We start from the raw sequence: 17,498 nt of genomic DNA, 5'->3' as shown, positions 1-17,498 counted from the left end.
GGAAAGCAAACTTCACATCCGTCCCGCTTAGTAACGGACACCTTGGGCTCAATTGGTTGTTGGTTATTACCTATAAAGCCCTATATGGCTCAGGGCCAGACTATCTACGGGACCGCCTCCTGCCCCATACCTCCCAGAGACCAATAAGAGCACACAGAGTTGGCCTCCTCCAGGTCCCGTTGACTAAGCAATGCAGATTGGTGGGACCACGGGGGAGGGCCTTCTCTGTGGCTGCCCCGGCTCTATGGAAGTAACTGCCCCCCCCGATGTCTGTACTACTCCCACCCTACTGGCCTTCTGTAAGACCACGAAGACCTGGCTTTGCACATCTTTCATGGCCAAACTGTACGAATGGTGTGTATGCATGTGATTATGACTGTTTTTTATAGCAAATGGGTTTTCATTACGGGGTTTTAGTTTTAGATACAGTATTTGACTTCTTCTATTGCTTTGTATCTTTTTGTATCTGTATTATATTTTTTGTAAGCTACCAGGAGTCCTTCAGGATTGGGCAGCATAGAAGTCGAATAAATAAATAAATAAATTGTGGTCACAGGCTGAGGGCTCCTGGCAGGAGCCAAACCATAAGACCATGAAAGGGGGGGGGGGGGGAGAAAGAATACAGCTGTTCTTTGAGTGACGACTGTTCAATGCTACGACAGCACTTACAAGCCATCCTCCCACTTATGTTGAAGCATCCTCAGGGTCACGTGATGGAAATTCGGAGGCTTGGCAACTGGCAGGTCTTTACAACAGTTGCAGCGATCCAAATGCAACCTGGAAGAGACTGGGCTGCCCTCTTCTCAGAAATGGTGTAGGGTCCCCTGCTTTGGGGGCAGTGGGGGGGAGGTTTGGACTAGATGAGCTGCAGGGTACCTTCCGTCTCTGTCAGTCATATGACCTTCTGACAAGCGGAGTCAACGGGGAAGCTGGATTCGCTTCAGAACCGTGCTGCTAAATTAACGGTCGTAAAATGGGGCAGAGAACTCACTTAAGAACCGTCTTGCTTAGCAGTGGAAATCTGGGGCTCACCTGTGGTCGTAGGTCAAGGACCCCCTGTACCTAGGCCTCCCCATTATTGCAGCTCCTGTGAAGTTATGTCTTTTTTACCGCCTTGCAAAACCCCCCCCCCCCCCCAAAAAAAACCTCTCCGTCTCTTATCACCCATCATAACAGCCCCATCAATATCCAACCATTTCCCCTCTCCAGAGGCTCTTTGGATTCATCAATACAGTTAGAACTTTGGGCTTTAACGATCTCGGGGAGCCTGCAAAAGTCTTTTATCTCTCATCTGTATTACAGGATGTTCTCGATTTATATTCCGGGTGCTTAACTTTATTTTCAGGGCGATCATCCCGATGCGGGAGAGGAATAACGTGTGCTGTAACGCACTGGGCAAAGAGGCAGGGAAGAATCATAAAGAATCACAATTGTATAGTTGGATTTTTTTTTCCATTATTATTATTTTTGGGTCCTGGTGTGTTGCCTTTGTTGAGTACAAACTGGGAGGAGGGAGGGGAGGCTTTGGGATTGAAGGCATGGCTTCCTTCCTTGGTTTTACCCACCTCAGGTTCAGGGTATATACTGTGGTATCTCTACCTACGAACGGCTCTACATACAAACATTTTTAGATAAGAACCGGGGGTTCAAGATTTTTTTGCCTCTTCTCAAGAACCATTTTTCACTTACAAACCAGAACCACCGAAACTGTAACTGGAAAAGGCGGGGAAAAGCCTCCGTGGGGCCGCTCTAGGAATCTCCTGGGAGGAAACAGGGCCGGAAAAGGCGGGGAGAAGCCTCCATGGGGCTACTCTAGGAATCTCCTGGGAGGAAACAGGGCCGGGAAAGGCGGGGACAAGTCTCCATGGGGGCCTCTCTAGGAATCTCCTGGGAGGAAACAGGGCCGGGAAAGGCGGGGAGAAGCCTCCATGGGGGCCTCTCTAGGAATCTCCTGGGAGGAAACAGGGCCTCCACCCTCCCTGAGGTTTCCCCAATTGCATGCATTATTTGCTTTTACATTGATTCCTATGGGAAAAATTGCTTCTTACAAACTTTTATATTTAAGAACCTGGTCACGAATCTATTTAAGTTCGTAAGTAGAGGTACCACTGTACCTATAAAATGCTAAATATCTCCTATAATGCAAACAGCAACTGAGCCCCAAATTTCAGTTGCAAAGCAAGACAGTTGTGGAGTGAGTCTTTTGTCCCTGTTTTACGACCTTTCTCGCCACAGTTGTTAAGTGAATCACTGCAGTTGTTAACTTAGTGACATGGTTGTTAAGTGAAATCTACCTTCCCTATTGTCTTTGCTTTTGTCATAAGGCTGCAAAAGGGGATCACGTAACACTGAGATACTGCAACCATCATAAATAGGAGTCCATTTTGATCAGGTGACCGCATGTGGAGAGGAATCGTTTTTTCCAGTGCCGTTGAAACTTCGAATGGCCATTAAACAAATGTTTGTAAGTTGAGGATCACCCGTATTCATTCCACTCAACCAAGTGGCTCTCAGCAGCTCTCACGTCTAAAAGTCTGAAGCAATTAAAACAATTTAAACTAAAATTAATTTAAAATGTTTTTAAAAAAAAATATGAAAACAATATCCACAAATTAAATACATGTAAATATCAACCTGAGCTATGAATGATTTAATCCGCTAATCGGGGAGCCAAGTAACGTGGCCCTTCAGATATTCTAAGTTGGGAAGAGACGGCAAAAGGTGATTTCAAAGCAAGGCCAGCTAGGGAATTCTGGGAGTTGAAGTCCAAACATTTATTTTATGTATGCATGTATGCATGTATGTATGTAGGTATGTGATTTATATGCCGCCCTCTCCGGGGACTCAGGGCAGCTTACAACATATAAAAAGAACAATACAATACAAATCCTAAATCCAATTAATATAAAACCCACTAATCTAATCTAAAATCCCCATTATATTAAAAATCAATCATTCCCAGTCAACAACAATATACTATATCATTCATCGGCCAGGGGGCTAGAGTCTAATGGCCCCAAACCTGGAAGCATAGATGAGTCTAAAGACTCATTTATCAGAGGATGTGGGCAGTATGAATCTCTGGGGGGGAGCTGATTCCAGAGGGCTGGGGCTCCCACAGAGAAGGCTCTTCCCCTAGGTCCCGCCATCTTCATGCCATCGAGGCTAGAAACTCTGAAGATTCTTCATCTCTAAAGAATTGAGCCTGCCTTCTCAATTCCAACCTGAGCATTCTCAAAAACGTGCAACTCGGGGCGGCGTTTAACATGCAGTCATGTCATTTCTCACAGCCTTGCAGGTAACCAGTTCTTCAACATCAACACTCAGGTGTGATTCATGCAAACCCTGACAACAACCAGCCCACTTCCAAATATAAAAGGGGGCTGACGGATGAACCTTACCCACAAAGCTAGGGCTTGACAAGCATTATTCCCAGCTTCGCAAACTTTTCCCACCCGCGCGCCCACTCGGTTTGACTATCGAGACTATAATTCTGCTCTTTTGATTAGTAGAAGATTTTTTAAAAAGACTACCTGGTTTAAAATTCTACAAAGGTTTTCAGATGGGTGGATGGATGGAAGGAACAGGGAGAGAGATAAAAAAAGGGGAGGGGAGAAAGGAAGTAAGGGAGGGAGGGAAGGAGGACAGAAACAAAAGATGGCAGGAAGGAAGAAAGGCTAGATGGATCACTGATGTTATCTAGTTGGGTAATGAAACCATCAAGCTCAGAGAGCATTGAGGGAGGGAGGGAGGGAGGGAGGGAGGGAGGGAGGGAGGGAGGGACAAAATAGAGGGAGGGAGAGGATAGAAGAAGGGAAGTGAAAGCATTAGAGAAAAGAAATAGAGAGCACAAATTTATATCCATTAGTGAAAAGCTAAAAACCAAACTCCAGATATGACCATCCTTTCTTCTTTAATGACTATTTAATCAACATGGGCTTCAAAGCAGACCCTGAAGAATTGAACCACTTTTCCTTAATTCTACCAAGCTATGATAAATCTCTCTCTAGGTTGTTTTCCTTCATCATCATCATCATCATCATCATCAAACAGGATATGACTCGGTAAGAAGCAGCACCCAATAGTATAGGCAGCCCTTGACATATAACTATTCATTTAGTGACCGTTCGAAGTTACAACGGCACTGGGAGTAAAACGTTATTTAGGACTGTTTTTTCACACTTATGACCACTGAAGCATTTGATCAAAATTCAGACGCTTGGCAGGGAGTCACATGGTCCCCCTTTATGACCTTCTGACAAGCAACATCCACGGGGAACCCAGATATATACTTCACAACCAAGTTACCCATCAACAACTGCAGTGTTCCACTTAACAACTGCGGCTAGAAAAAGGCGGTTAACATGGGGCAAAACTCAACTTGGCAAATGTCTTGCTTAGCAACCGAAATCTTGAGCTCTCAATTGTGGTTGTAAGCCGAGGAATAACTGTACCAGAAAACCAGTTAATAGCCCCAAGCCTGGCGGCACAAATGAGTCTTTAGACTCGTGCGGAAGGCCAGGAGGGTGGAGGCGGTATGAATCTCTGGGGGGGAGCTGGTTCCAGAGGGCCGGGGCCCCCACAGAGAAGGCCCTTCCCCTAGGCCCCGCCAAGCGACACTGTCTAGTCAACGGGACCCAAAGAAGGCCTGACCGGTCACCAGGACTCATGTGGCATAAGGTTACTGTAAGGTAACCTTAACTGAATCTTCCAAGTCTGAAAGGACCAATTTTCATCGGCTTAATCCATTAAGGGTGGGTCTTCCCTAGATTTTTTTCCTAGGGGAAGAAATTTCCCTAATGTCTTGTGAAGCAGACTCAGGGCTCCTGCCTCTTTCATCTATCAGTTTCCCAGGCAGCCTCTTTTCTCGACTCTTCCCCAAGGTCATTGATACATTCCTGCAATACCTCTGTATACAATCACATAAAATAGACGCCGATTATAAGGCAGGGGAATCTTCAGCTTTTGTCTACCCAAAATGATTCCATTTCTCAAAGGAATCAGTCACACTATCAGCCGCCCTGGGAATTTTCAAATTGTAATTAACGCTTTAAAACCATTAGCATTATCTATTAAGTATCACAGGTTTGGGGTTTGTTGTTTTTTTTTTACACGCAGCTTTTTGGGCATGCCACGGTTAAAAGGTTTAGAAGTTATTTATTTCCCGTGATCTAATGTAATGAATTGCTTGGGTTTTAAAGTGTTTACAAGCGGTTTAATAATAATTTTGAGGCGATGCTTTGATTTTACAAAAAAAAAAAGTACTTTAGCTGTATTGAAGCATTGCTTTGCATCGTTCAGGAATTTAGTTCAAATAGTTCCGGATGATGGAAAGGTATTTTTGAGACATTTATACAGCACAGGAAATTAAGATAGCATTTTTTTTAAAAAAATATTTGTTGGTTTGATTTACTAAACAGAGAAGTCAGATAAATGTGGCAAATTTGATTGCAATCTATTTGGGACACAACTTGTGATTTGGTGAAGAGCAATTAATTAGGCTGCTACTTGCCCAGAATTTCTCTCGTTTTCTTAAATATCAATCTCTGCATCTGGTAATGGTGAATCCTTTAAGTTAATTATGCAAAGCACAACAAAATGAGTTTTCCTTGGTCCAAACTAAATCAACTATCTATCGACCTCATATTCTTGTATTTTAATAATTTGTAAGAGGGGAAGATATGTCTACATCCACATTTTGCATAATTTCACCCACTCAAATCCTTTCTTGTCAGATGCTACATCGAAGAGTTTAGCCTTTCTGTGATAGGAAACATCTTCAAGGCTCTTTGCAAAAAGCCCTCGAATTTGTGCCACTAAGCAAGTTTTACCCTGTTTTATTACCTTCCTTCCACAGTTGTTAAGGAAATCGCTGCGGTTGTTCTGTTACACGGTTGTTAAGTGAATCTCGCTTACTTGTTTGGTGGTCGCAAAAGGGGATCGCGTGAACCTCCCCCGGGACGCTGTGACCGTTGTAACTGTGAGTCAGTTGCCCATCACCTCCATTTTGAGCACCTGATTGTGGGGATGTGGCAATGATCGTAAGTGTGAAAAAAAAGGTCACGTGTTTCCAGGGACATTAAAATTTTGAATGGTCATTAAGCAAACTGTTGTAAGTCAAGGACTATCTATACATAAAGGTGAATAAAGCTTCTCTCTTACAATGGTGGAAAATAGCAGCAGCAAACAGGTTTTGCATGGGCCAAAGCCCTGGGTGCCCATTGAAGCAGCTGTTATCGACCTCGCGTAAGACAAAGCTGCTTTCATGATCTAAAGCTAATCCAAACACCACAGCCGATTTTATTCAAACGACAAAAACTCTGTTCCCTAAAAGAGCACGTTTTTCATTTTATTCAAAAACCAGCTTCCCTTCTCCAGAAGTTATTTATGGCTTGAACAAGGGCCCTTCTCTGCAAGCTTGCAAACCAGGTAAAAAAGACGGATGGCGGGTCACCTAACCAGCGCATTCCCACCATAGAGATCTTTCTGTGAATGATTTGACGTCTGGGGCTGTCAATAGCATCAGAGTCCAGGGCTTTTTTCGGGAGGTGTCTGTTCTGTATTTGGGAAAGGACTCAAAATCAGATAACCGAGCACATGCAAGGGGTTCTTCCAACAATCGTGCATCAAATGACACAAGCGGGGGTGGGGGGTTAATAGAAAAGATTGTTGTCTTTAAATTAAAATTTTGTCTGGAGGATAGAAGGAAAACTGGGGGACATGACTGAAACTTTTAAATATGTTAAAGGGTTAAATAAGGTTCAGGAGGGAAGTGTTTTTAATAGGAAAGTGAACACAAGAACAAGGGGACACAATCTGAAGTTAGTTGGGGGAAAGATCAAAAGCAACGTGAGAAAATATTATTTTACTGAAAGAGTAGTAGATCCTTGGAACAAACTTCCAGCAGACGTGGTTGGTAAATCCACAGTAACTGAATTTAAACATGCCTGGGATAAACATATATAGATAAAATACAGAAAGTAGTATAAGGGCAGACTAGATGGACCATGAGGTCTTTTTCTGCCATCAGTCTTCTATGTTTCTAAAATCTTCATAGGCTTTAATATGGCTGCGTGCTGATTTGGACTGAACTCAAAAAAAGAGGTTTTGAAGCTAAAGTAACCTTTTAAAGCAGCCACATCTTTTCCTCTACACCTGCCCTTATGATCCTGGGAAAACACTTTGGGGTTTCTTTCTACAGCTGAACACAAGGCAACTGCTTAGTCCTAATATCTGCTTTCTGCTACCAAACGCTGTCAAAATGTCTGCAGGTCAGCTGTTCAAATGTCATCACCGGCTCAAGGTTGACTCAGCCTTCCATCCTTCCGAGGTGGGTAAAATGAGGACCCGGATTGTGGGGGTGAATGAATGAATGAATGAATGAATGAATGAATGAATGAATGAATAAAAGCCAATCAAATCTTCAGCTTTCTACTTTAATTACCGTTTTAGTTTTAGGTACCGTTAGTTTCTAGAAGAGATTCAGCCTGTATCCTCCCTTAGCTTTCTTTACATGGCCTTCATCTTCCAATTCAACTGCTCTATTTTTGCCACAGAACAAGGCAACAAACTCTTTCAAATCAGTATGATATTCAATTTAAAAAAAAAGAAAAAGAAAATCTACTCACCAGGCAATGTTAATCACGTGACATTTAAACTATCCCTTGCATCCAAGTACAGTATATTATTTTTCTTCTTAGACCTCAGGGATGCAGATAGTCCTCGGCCCACGACCTCAACTGGCCCCAAAATTCCTGCTGCTAAGCAAGACGTGTTTCAAGTGAGTATTGCCTCATTAGGGGTTTTTTGCCACCATTGCTAAGTGAATCACTGCAGTTGTTAAGTTAGTAATGTGGCTGTTAAGTATTTATTTATTTATTGGATTTATATGCCGCCCCTCTCCGAAAACTCGGGGTAGCTAACAGCAATCATAAACAGTATACAATAATAATCCAATACTAAAAGCAAATTAATAATAATAATAATAATAATAATAATAATAATAATAATAATTTATTAGATTTGTATGCCGCCCCTCTCCGAAGACTCGGGGCGGCTCACAACAAGCGATAAAACAATATTTTACAGGCACAAATCTAATATTAAGAAAAAAACTAAAAACCCTATCAATTTAAAAAACCAAACAGCACATACATACCAAACATAAATTATAATAAGCCTGGGGGAAAGGTGTCTCAAATCCCCCATGCCTGGCGGTATAGATGGGTCTTAAGTAGTTTACGGAAGACAAGGAGGGTGGGAGCAGTTCTAATCTCCGGGGGGAGTTGATTCCAGAGGGCCGGGGCCGCCACAGAGAAGGCTCTTCCCCTGGGGCCCGCCAGACGACATTGTTTAGTCGACGGGACCCGGAGAAGGCCGACTCTGTGGGACCTTATCGGCCGCTGGGATTCATGCGGTAGTAGGCGGTTCCGGAGGTATTCTGGTCCAAATTAAAAATTAAAAAGCCCTTAATATAAAAAACCAAACATACATACAGACATACCATGCATACAATTGTAAACGCCTGGGGGGGGGAAAGGAATCTTAATTCCCCCATGCCTGGGGGCAGAGGTGGGTTTTAAGTAGCTTACGAAAGGCAAGGAGGGTGGGAGCAATTCTAATCTCTGGGGGGGAGTTGGTTCCAGAGGGCCGGGGCCGCCACAGAGAAGGCTCTTCCCCTGGGTCCCGCCAAGCGGCATTGTTTAGTTGACGGGACCCGGAGAAGACCCACTCTGTGGGACCTAACTGGTCGCTGGGATTCGTGCTGCAGAAGGCGGTCCCTGAGGTAATCTGATCCGGTGGCATGAAGGACTTTATAGGTCATAACCAACACTTTGAATTGTGACCGGAAACTGATCGGCAACCAATGCAGACTGCCTTTGCTTGTCAGGAGGTCACAAAAGAGGATCACGTGCAGTGACTTGGGACACTGCCATGGTCTTAAGTATGAGTCCACTGTCAAGCATCTAGTTTCAAGTTTCAAGCTTCAAGTTTTATTGGATTTATATGCCGCCCCTCTCCAAAAACTCGGGGCGGCTAACAACAATCATGAACAATATACAATAAAATCCAATACTAAAAGCAAATTAAATCTCAGTTTTCATCCCAAGAACCTGGGGATGCTGCTCAGAAATAAAGGCCCCACATTATTGTGCACATTACAGAAGGTACAACAAAACTGCATTTTAGAGTGGGGAAAAATTCCTTATTTAAAAAAAATTGCAGTGGGAGGTAGATGGTTCAAGGGGTGTGCAGAAAATGCCAATAGCTGCAGTTAAAGCTTTTCCTTTGTGGAGTGTGTGAGTGAGTGCGTATGTGTGTGCGTGTGAAACGATGACAGCAAACCAAAACTTCACATACTCTACCTAACACTCAAGGGAACACTCGACAGACACAGAGGTATTTTCCTTGCACAAATATTAAAAAGTTCTAACCATGAAAATGGCATAAGAATAATCCCGTGTTTTTTTCTACAGGAGAAATGTCTCTCCCGGCAACCGTCTCTCCCGGCAACCTTATCGAGGATCTTGATAAGCACCTAAGCCCCCTAAACGGGCTCTGCAACAGCGGTCCCCAACTTTTTTGGCAGCATGGAAGGCAATTTTCCCACAGACGAGAGGTGGGGGGGAGAAGAGGAGGAGCATGCAGCCTAAATCCCTCGCACAGGCGGTTGACAGTAGGGTCCACACTACTAATCGAAGGCCTGGTGATCTGAATTTCCTGTTCTATAACATAGTCAGCCGACTAGGGGGTGTTTGTAACATTTAACCTACTGCCATTTGGACAAGGCCAAGTTTACTGACAGCTACATCAGTGGGGTTCCTAATGGTTTGGCCTGGTTCGGGTAAACTGGTAGCGGTGGAAAGGATCTGACCCCTGGCAGAACGTCATTATGGGGCTTGTGCGCATGCACAGAAAGATCACACGCACATTTCCGTGTGCTCCCATTCCCGAACTGGTAGCAAAGGTAAGTGAAAACCACCCCTGGCTTATATCCATCTGGCTCTATGGAAAAAGCACCTTGTGAGTGGTTTTCTAAGCCATCGTATCTGCTATCGTGGCTTATTAGCTTTCCATGGCTTAGAATACAACATACAGATAGGCTTCAGGTAGCCATTTACTTACAGCAGTTGATTTAGTGAACATTTTAAGCTCTGAAAAAAATGACTCAGGACCATCCCTTCACACTTGCAACTGCTGCAGAACCTGCCAGGGTGAGGATGCGATCAAAATTCAGATCCTTGGCACCTGGCTCATATTTATGACGGTTGCAATGTCGCGGGGTCATGTGATCCACTTCTGCGACCTTCTGAGAAGCAAAGTCAATGCAGAAGCCGGGTTCGCTTACCAACCCTGTGACTAATTTAACAAATGCAAGAAATCACTTAACTATAGCAAGAAAATGGGGCAAAGGTTAACAAATGTCTCACTCAGCAAAAGAAATGTTGGACTCAACTGTGGTCGTAAGTCAAGGACATCTATAGAATTGACTACAGTATTCAGAATACTAACAGAATATCATAATTAGATTGATAGCTGATAGATGGATAGATTTAAATACTGTAGATAGATAGATACAGACAGACAGACAGAGAGGGTGGCATACAAATCTAATAAATTATTATTATTATTATTATTATTATTATTATTATTAAGATAGATAGATAGATAGATAGATAGATAGATACAGATGGACGGACGGACAGATAGAAGATTGAAGAGATAGATGGATGGATGGATGGATGGATAGACAGACAGACACTGTAGACAGATGACAGACAGACAGACGATCAAAGTGTAGCAGTTACAGATACTCCACGACTTACAACCACAATTGAGACCAGAGCTTTCAATGTCCTTTGGGACTGGGCAGCACAGAAGTCAAATAAAATAAAATAAATAAATAAATGTGGTTGTTAAGCAAGCTGTGGCGAGTTTGTCGCAGTCCTTAAGTGAATCTGGCTTCGCCCATTGACTTTGCTTGTGGGACAACCAGTGGGCAGGTCACAAATTACAACTATAATGAGCTGGGTGGTGCAGCAGGTAGAGTGCTGTACTGCAGGCCACTGAAGGTGACTGTAGATCTGTAGGTCAACGGTTCAAATCTCATCAACGGCTCAAGGTTGACTCAGCCTTCCATCCTCCCAGGGTGGGTAAAATGAGGACCCGGATTGTGGGGGCAATAGGCTGGCTCTGTTAAAAAGTGCTGTTGCTAACATGTTGTAAGCCACCCTGAGTCTAAGGAGAAGGGCGGCATAAAAATCAAATAAATAAATAAAACTACACGACCCTAAGATCCTGCCATCATTGTAAATACACACTGGTTTCCTGATCACTATGCTGGTCATAAGTGGGAGGACTTTTTTTCAGTTGCCACCATAACTTTGGTTGCTGAGCGAACGGTCAAGGACTACCGATACAGTATAAAGAGAGCCAGGCCACTTGATTTCATAAAATCCAGAGGTTATTAGAGTTGACATTTTGTTAAGTTAACCAGGATAGCATAAACCACCAGTGGAAACTTGGCCTTTGCGCGGTCATTAAGAGAGAAATGACTCCTTGTATACTTTTGACATCTTATGATTAAGTAGTAAACACTTTCCCGTATCCCTCTAGAAAAGAGAGAGAGAGAGAAAGAGAACAAGAACACTCATAAATAAGACCTCCTCGCCACAATGACCGCAAATATTTACCCTGCGTAGAGGAAAGCGACTGGCCTGTGGTCTAGAACACCCTGAGTTTCTGCAAAGACGATGGAGCCCACTTTTAAGAATGTGTAATAATGCCACAGAGAGATAATGCCGTAGCAAGGATAGGATGTTCTCTCTCTCTCATTCTTTCCAAGGAGCAGAACTTGAAATATGGCAGGTACAGGAGGAGGAAGGGGAGGGGGGAAGGTAATGAGAACATAGCATGCCCGGAGGGTCCTCGAGAAATAAAGTTCATAAGGAATATATTTTATTCTCTCTTATTTTGTAAGTGTAATGCCATCCTTCAAATTCATTTTACTACCGGTGCTTATTACAGCTGCTTGGAGTGGGAGAGGAAAAAGCCAACCTGGGACATTTCAGATGGACGTCAATGAGAGAGAGAGCATGAGAGGAGGATGCTGTGGGAATACAACTTACAACGGTTCATTGAGTGACCGTTCAGAATCACAACAGCCATGAAAAAGGTGACGTATGACCACTTCTCACACTTACGACATGGGGGGGAGAGAAACCCTGTGGTCACACGATCAAAATTCAGACGATAGGCACCCGGCGCGTATTTTTGGTGGTCAGTGTCCCAGGGTTATGTGATTTTTTTTTGCGACCTTCTGACAAGCAAAGTCAATGGGGAAGCCAGATTCGCTTAACGGCAGTAGCAACTGAGGCCAAAAAATGTTGTATAATGGGTCATTTAACAATGTCTCACTTAACAACGGTAAATTTGGGCTCAATTGGAGTTTTAAGTCAAAGACTTCCTACACTGCAACTAAGAGAACCACACGAATGTAGCTTAGAAAATCAGCAAGGCTGGTTCCATTTTTTATCGCCCAATAAAATGATTTAGCAACTGGTGAGGGGTTGGGGGGGGAGGGAAAGGCAACCGAGCATCTATCTAAAAACATGGAAGGAATTCAATCTACCATCATCCACATACCCTGTTTCAGCAATATTATCCCAGCTGACGTCATCCTTACTGTGAGATGCACATCCTGAAACCTGATAGAGCCCAGTCATGTGGACGGTCAGAAATAATGAATTAAAGGCATCAAAAGCAGCGACTCAAAATTATAATTATTATTTTTTTTAAAACGCTGTTTGCTGGATATTACGCAAAGAGGATTCTTCCCAGACACCAGAAGCCTCAATGCTGAGAAAGGTTCTAAAAGGTCTTCCCTATCCTATCATTTTAATCTCCTTAACATTCATCTGTACAATATCCACAAATGTATAGCATAGGAGCTGGGACTCCTGAAGCAGTGTCCTGCAAGTTAGCGTTAATGTTAGAATCACCTCAAATGCGGATTTTAGCTATTCACTGCAAAAGTTGATGGCGGCTATTAAAAGTAGATTTTTATTTTCCCGGCCCTAGCCAAGATCAGAAACAAAAAAACAATGTTCTTCACAAGGTGATGCAAAAGCTCAAAAAAATATCACAGCATATGGTTTACATTTTTATTTTTATTTACACATGGGCCCTGATTTTTAATCCCACCAATAAACACCACCAAGTTGTTACGACGGCCGTATTATTACATCCCCCTGGGTTGATGTTTGGACCCATCTCGCCACTAAGGTCATCTTGCATTTTATTACTTTTGAAGTCGAGAGGCAACCAAAAAGCAACTTGTGTGATAATTGACGACTCGGCAAATGATGTAGGTGGATTCGTGTCGTCAGACAGAGGAGGAACGCCGGACTGTTACACAGCTGAATAAACCCCGAACATTTAACCCCTTGGAAGATTTGCTTTACCAACCTCTCTTTAAAAAACCATTAAGTGAGCAGTCAAATATGCTACCTCCATCTGTATTTCTTTTTTAAAGGAATCTCCTAATTTTTCCAATACAGATATCTTCAACAGTACATCACTACCCCCTTGTGGATATGAGGTAAAAGCTGTCGATTCCAAATCTCAAAAACTATATTCTTTGGGGACAATTCTCATCAAGAATGTTCAGGATTTACCTGTTTCACTCAGAAACGCTGACGGTTATCGGTCTACGTTCATCCAAAGGCCAAGTGAACATCCACCTGCTTTAAATCACATCAGAGGTCCGTACGTTTGGGAAGAATGCAACAAAAATGCCTCGGTTTATGTAACATTGTCCTAAAACGTAACATTGTCCTAAAAACACACAGGGCTCTATTTATTGACTGTGCCGAGAAAGTAATGGAATACGTCATTCCAACAGGAAGCTTTCCATTCCTATCAAAACTCATCTCAAATCATCTAAAATGGGACGCAGGACCAAACTGAAGAGAGAGATGTGAATTACAGCGCATACAACTTCATTTTATAAAGCATCCCCCCCTTCTGCGCTACTATTCTCTTTGGTGAAACGCAACTACTTCTCAATTTTAAAAAAAGGGGGATCCCCCCCCTCCCAATATCCAAAACAAACAAACCTGAAGTCCATTTCCACTTATGACTTTCACAATCCAGCTTTTTTTTTGTTGCATTTGACGCCCCATCGGCGATCTTGACCTTCTATAGCCCCATCGTCTCCAGCAGAAATAGAAGCCAGGAGGTTATACGATGAGTACCATGTCCCCACCGCATTGTTTTCATTACCATTTTCCAGGCCCTGGTTTATTTGCAGGCCCAGCTACCAGCCTCTCTCAACTGCCCTGAAAATGACTTGGGTCAAAACCATCTCCTGGACTGGGAAGAGTGAAGCCTCTTTTGCCAATGCTCTGTGCAAATGTTTTCTAGGACAGTGGCGGCAACTCAGGCAAACACGTTCAGGAAGATGTTATAAATACACAGCGTTGCCCCATAGGTGAGACGAAAGGAGGCACGCAAGGACAAATACGAACCTTGGATCAAGCCCTTCTACGACAATAAATGACAACTGGGTGTTTTTGGGGGGGATGGGGGGGAGTTTGCCCTATTAGGAAGGATCCCTATTTAACTTTGGAGGCGGAAACATTGCTCAGTGGGGCAAGCTCTGCGTACCCACTGAAAAGCACAGGACAACAGATTCTTCACCCTTTTATTAAATAATTTCAGAAACGAAGTGCATACTTCACCTTCCAGGCTCTTTCGAACAGGATCTAGTTACAGGCAGTATGAAAAAGAGGCAGGATTGGCTAACCACCTTAGTGAGGTCTCTCTGATGAGCAGCACCGCGTGTGAAATTGCCTTACGCCAAGCTAGTCCTTCAACTCATCTCTACCTTCTCGCACTGGTGAAAAAACATCCAGTCTTCTGCAGAGGCTTTTCTGAAATCTCTAGCAGCCGAAGGGTTTCTAACAGATTTGCAGAGAGCAGAAACTCAATCCAGGACCATCAACCCCTACAATGACAGCTCTCACTACTTTCCTCTGAAGTATCTGAGCAAACTGACCGCACACTTACAGTGTGGACAGATACCTTCAGAAAACAGGTTCAACCTTCCACATAAGACGTGGCAAAGACCACCGCTGCCCCGCCACCAAATGAGGTGTGCAACTAGAGGCTACCTATGGTTCAGCAGCATTTAGGCCACACCGGGAAGGATTCTTGGCATGTGCATGGGAGAACCAACACCGCAGCGGCTCGGCTCTCGGGGTGGCTGGGAAATAGGGGTGTCATCAACCGTGACCATATATTGCTCCTCTTTCAACTATTTACAGCCAGAAACAAGCGGCAGCCATAAAACTGAAGGGGTCGGCCCCTGTCCTCTTTAGACATTAGGCTCTATACACAGAGAGACGGGGGAGGGAAGGAAGGAAGGCATTAAATTGAAAGCACTGAATGTAGGCCAGTCATGATCCCAAAATCCTGTCTGGGTAGCTTTGCACATATATATGTATGTGGGTGTACGTATACGTGTATGGATGGATGGAGGGAAAGAGATGACAAGATACAGACAGGATATATGAAGAGATGGATGGATGCATAGAAAGATGATAAGAGATAGATGATAGATAGATAGTTAATAGGGGGATGGATGGAAGGAAGGAAAAGAAGAGTGGATGGATAGATAGATATAGATGAATAAATAGGAAGGTAGATGATAGCTAGATAGATAGATAGATAGCTAGATAATACACAGACAGATAAAAATGAATGGATAGATTATGAGATTTAGAGATCGTAGATATGGGCAGATAAACACACACACACACATATCTACGCACACCACTTACATCCCTATATATATGCATCTATGTATGCATCTATAAAACATGCACAAGGCTGTATCAATGTCAATTCCTTCTCCTTCTCCATCTACGAAGGCATGTCCAACCCCAGTTCATTCCTGCACAGCTCAGACTTGAGAGAGAAAAAGAAGGCATGCATATAGCAGCAGGGACCCCGAGGAGGCTCAGACGGATTTTCAAATCAAGAGGGACGTTTTCCATCCCACTTTGGGTCGCCTTTCTCTTCCCTGATCCAGCAGGCGTAGCGCCAGCCGGTAGTCCTCCCCCACATCCTGAGCCCCCTCCCCCCAAAACCCACCCATCTTTTTCCCAATAAGAAGTGCCCTGCTTTCCCTCCATTAAACCCCCTCCTCAAGCTCGGGGGGGAGGGACGACATGCCCTTGAGGGTCAGGATGCTAAAAATGAAAAAAAAAATGGGGGGCGGGGGTGTTTCCCCTGCCTCCGTTTCCCCCCCCCCCTCTACATCCTCGGGTGACCCCTGCAGGCGGCATCCCACCTTCTCCTCCAACGGAGGGGATGGAAGGGGGGCTCCCTCCCCTATTGGATGGGGAAAGAGGGGGGGGGCTTTCCAACTCCGAGGGGGACCCCTTCAATATCCCCCCTCCCCAAACCGGGAGGACTTTCAGTGCTGGGCGGGGTGGTTGGAAGAGGAGGAAGGAGGGTCTCTCGGTCGCCAGGCAACGACGCCGGGCCGCCCCCCTCCCCGCGAGAGCGAGGGAAAAGAAGGCGGGGCTTCTGACCGGCCCCGCCCCCTCCCCAGGAGGCGGCCGCGCCCCGCCCCCCAACTTTCGGGGTCCCGAGGCCTCGTGTAGCCCCCCTCCCTCGCCCACCCACCCACCCACCTACACACCCCCGCGAGGAAAAGGAGAAGGGCGGGAAGGCGAGGAGGAGAAAAGAGGAGGAGGCAATTCCGGAGGGGCCGCGCATGCGCGTTCCCGCCGGTTTTCCCCTCAGAGCTTTCCAGTCAGTCAGTCAGTCGGTCGGTTCTTCTCCCCCCACACCTCAGAAGGCGGCCCGGCCGGCTCTCCCCGCTCACCTTCCGGCTTGTTTTCGGCGGCCATTTCCCCTCCGCGCGCCACATCCTCCTCCGCCGCCTCCTCCTCGCGACCAGGCTCCAGGCAGGCGCGCGCGCTGCTCCCGCCGCCGCCGCCGCTGCTGTCGCCGCCTCTCCCGCTGGCCCCGCCCCTTCCTCTCCTCCGTTTCCGGTTCCGCTCCCGCCTTCCCGGCGGCCCGTAGCCGGTTTCTTTACCCCCTCTGCGGCTTCGGGAGGCCGTGGCTTCCCTCGGGAGACCTTCCTTCGCCGCCACCGCCACCGCCGGCCCGGTTTCCGCCGCCTTTTTCGGCCTTCTCTTTCGTCCACCTCACGCTCCCTCACATACACCCGCGGTCGCCATTGGTCGCTCGGCTGGATGGGCGTCAAAGGGAGCCAACCGGGGCCGGGAGGAGGCGGGCCTGAGAAGAGGATGGTCCTTGACTGGCAAGCACGCGGGCTTATGGACGGGTGGACTTGACAACGGGGCGGGGCCAGGAAAGAGGGGAGGCGTATCGGAAGCGCGAGGGCAGCTAGGATGAAAGGAGGAGGGAAGGAGGAGGAGGCGCCCCTTAGCGCTGAGCGAGGGACAGTAGCCAATCGGAGGCTG

The 17,498-nt window shown here is 45.4% G+C and overlaps 1 protein-coding gene across 1 annotated transcript in view; it reads right to left on the bottom strand.

Annotated features, from left to right (window-relative positions):
- LOC139171429 (uncharacterized) overlaps nt 1-17,252 on the bottom strand; it is a 52,563-nt gene extending 35,311 nt beyond the window's left edge. Inside the window, exons 1-2 of the mRNA XM_070759658.1 lie at nt 17,224-17,252; nt 16,895-17,112 (exon numbers count right to left, since the gene is read on the bottom strand). Of these exons, the coding sequence (XP_070615759.1) occupies nt 16,895-17,112; nt 17,224-17,252 (247 nt within the window). The remainder of the gene's footprint in view (nt 1-16,894; nt 17,113-17,223) is intronic.
- Between the last annotated feature and the right edge of the window lie 246 nt (nt 17,253-17,498).

Source organism: Erythrolamprus reginae, chromosome 8 (genome assembly GCF_031021105.1).
Source record: "Erythrolamprus reginae isolate rEryReg1 chromosome 8, rEryReg1.hap1, whole genome shotgun sequence".
NCBI lineage: Eukaryota > Metazoa > Chordata > Lepidosauria > Squamata > Dipsadidae > Erythrolamprus > Erythrolamprus reginae.
The sequence above is the reverse complement of the archived record's forward strand: the minus strand, read 5'-3'. Positions and strand labels throughout refer to the sequence as shown.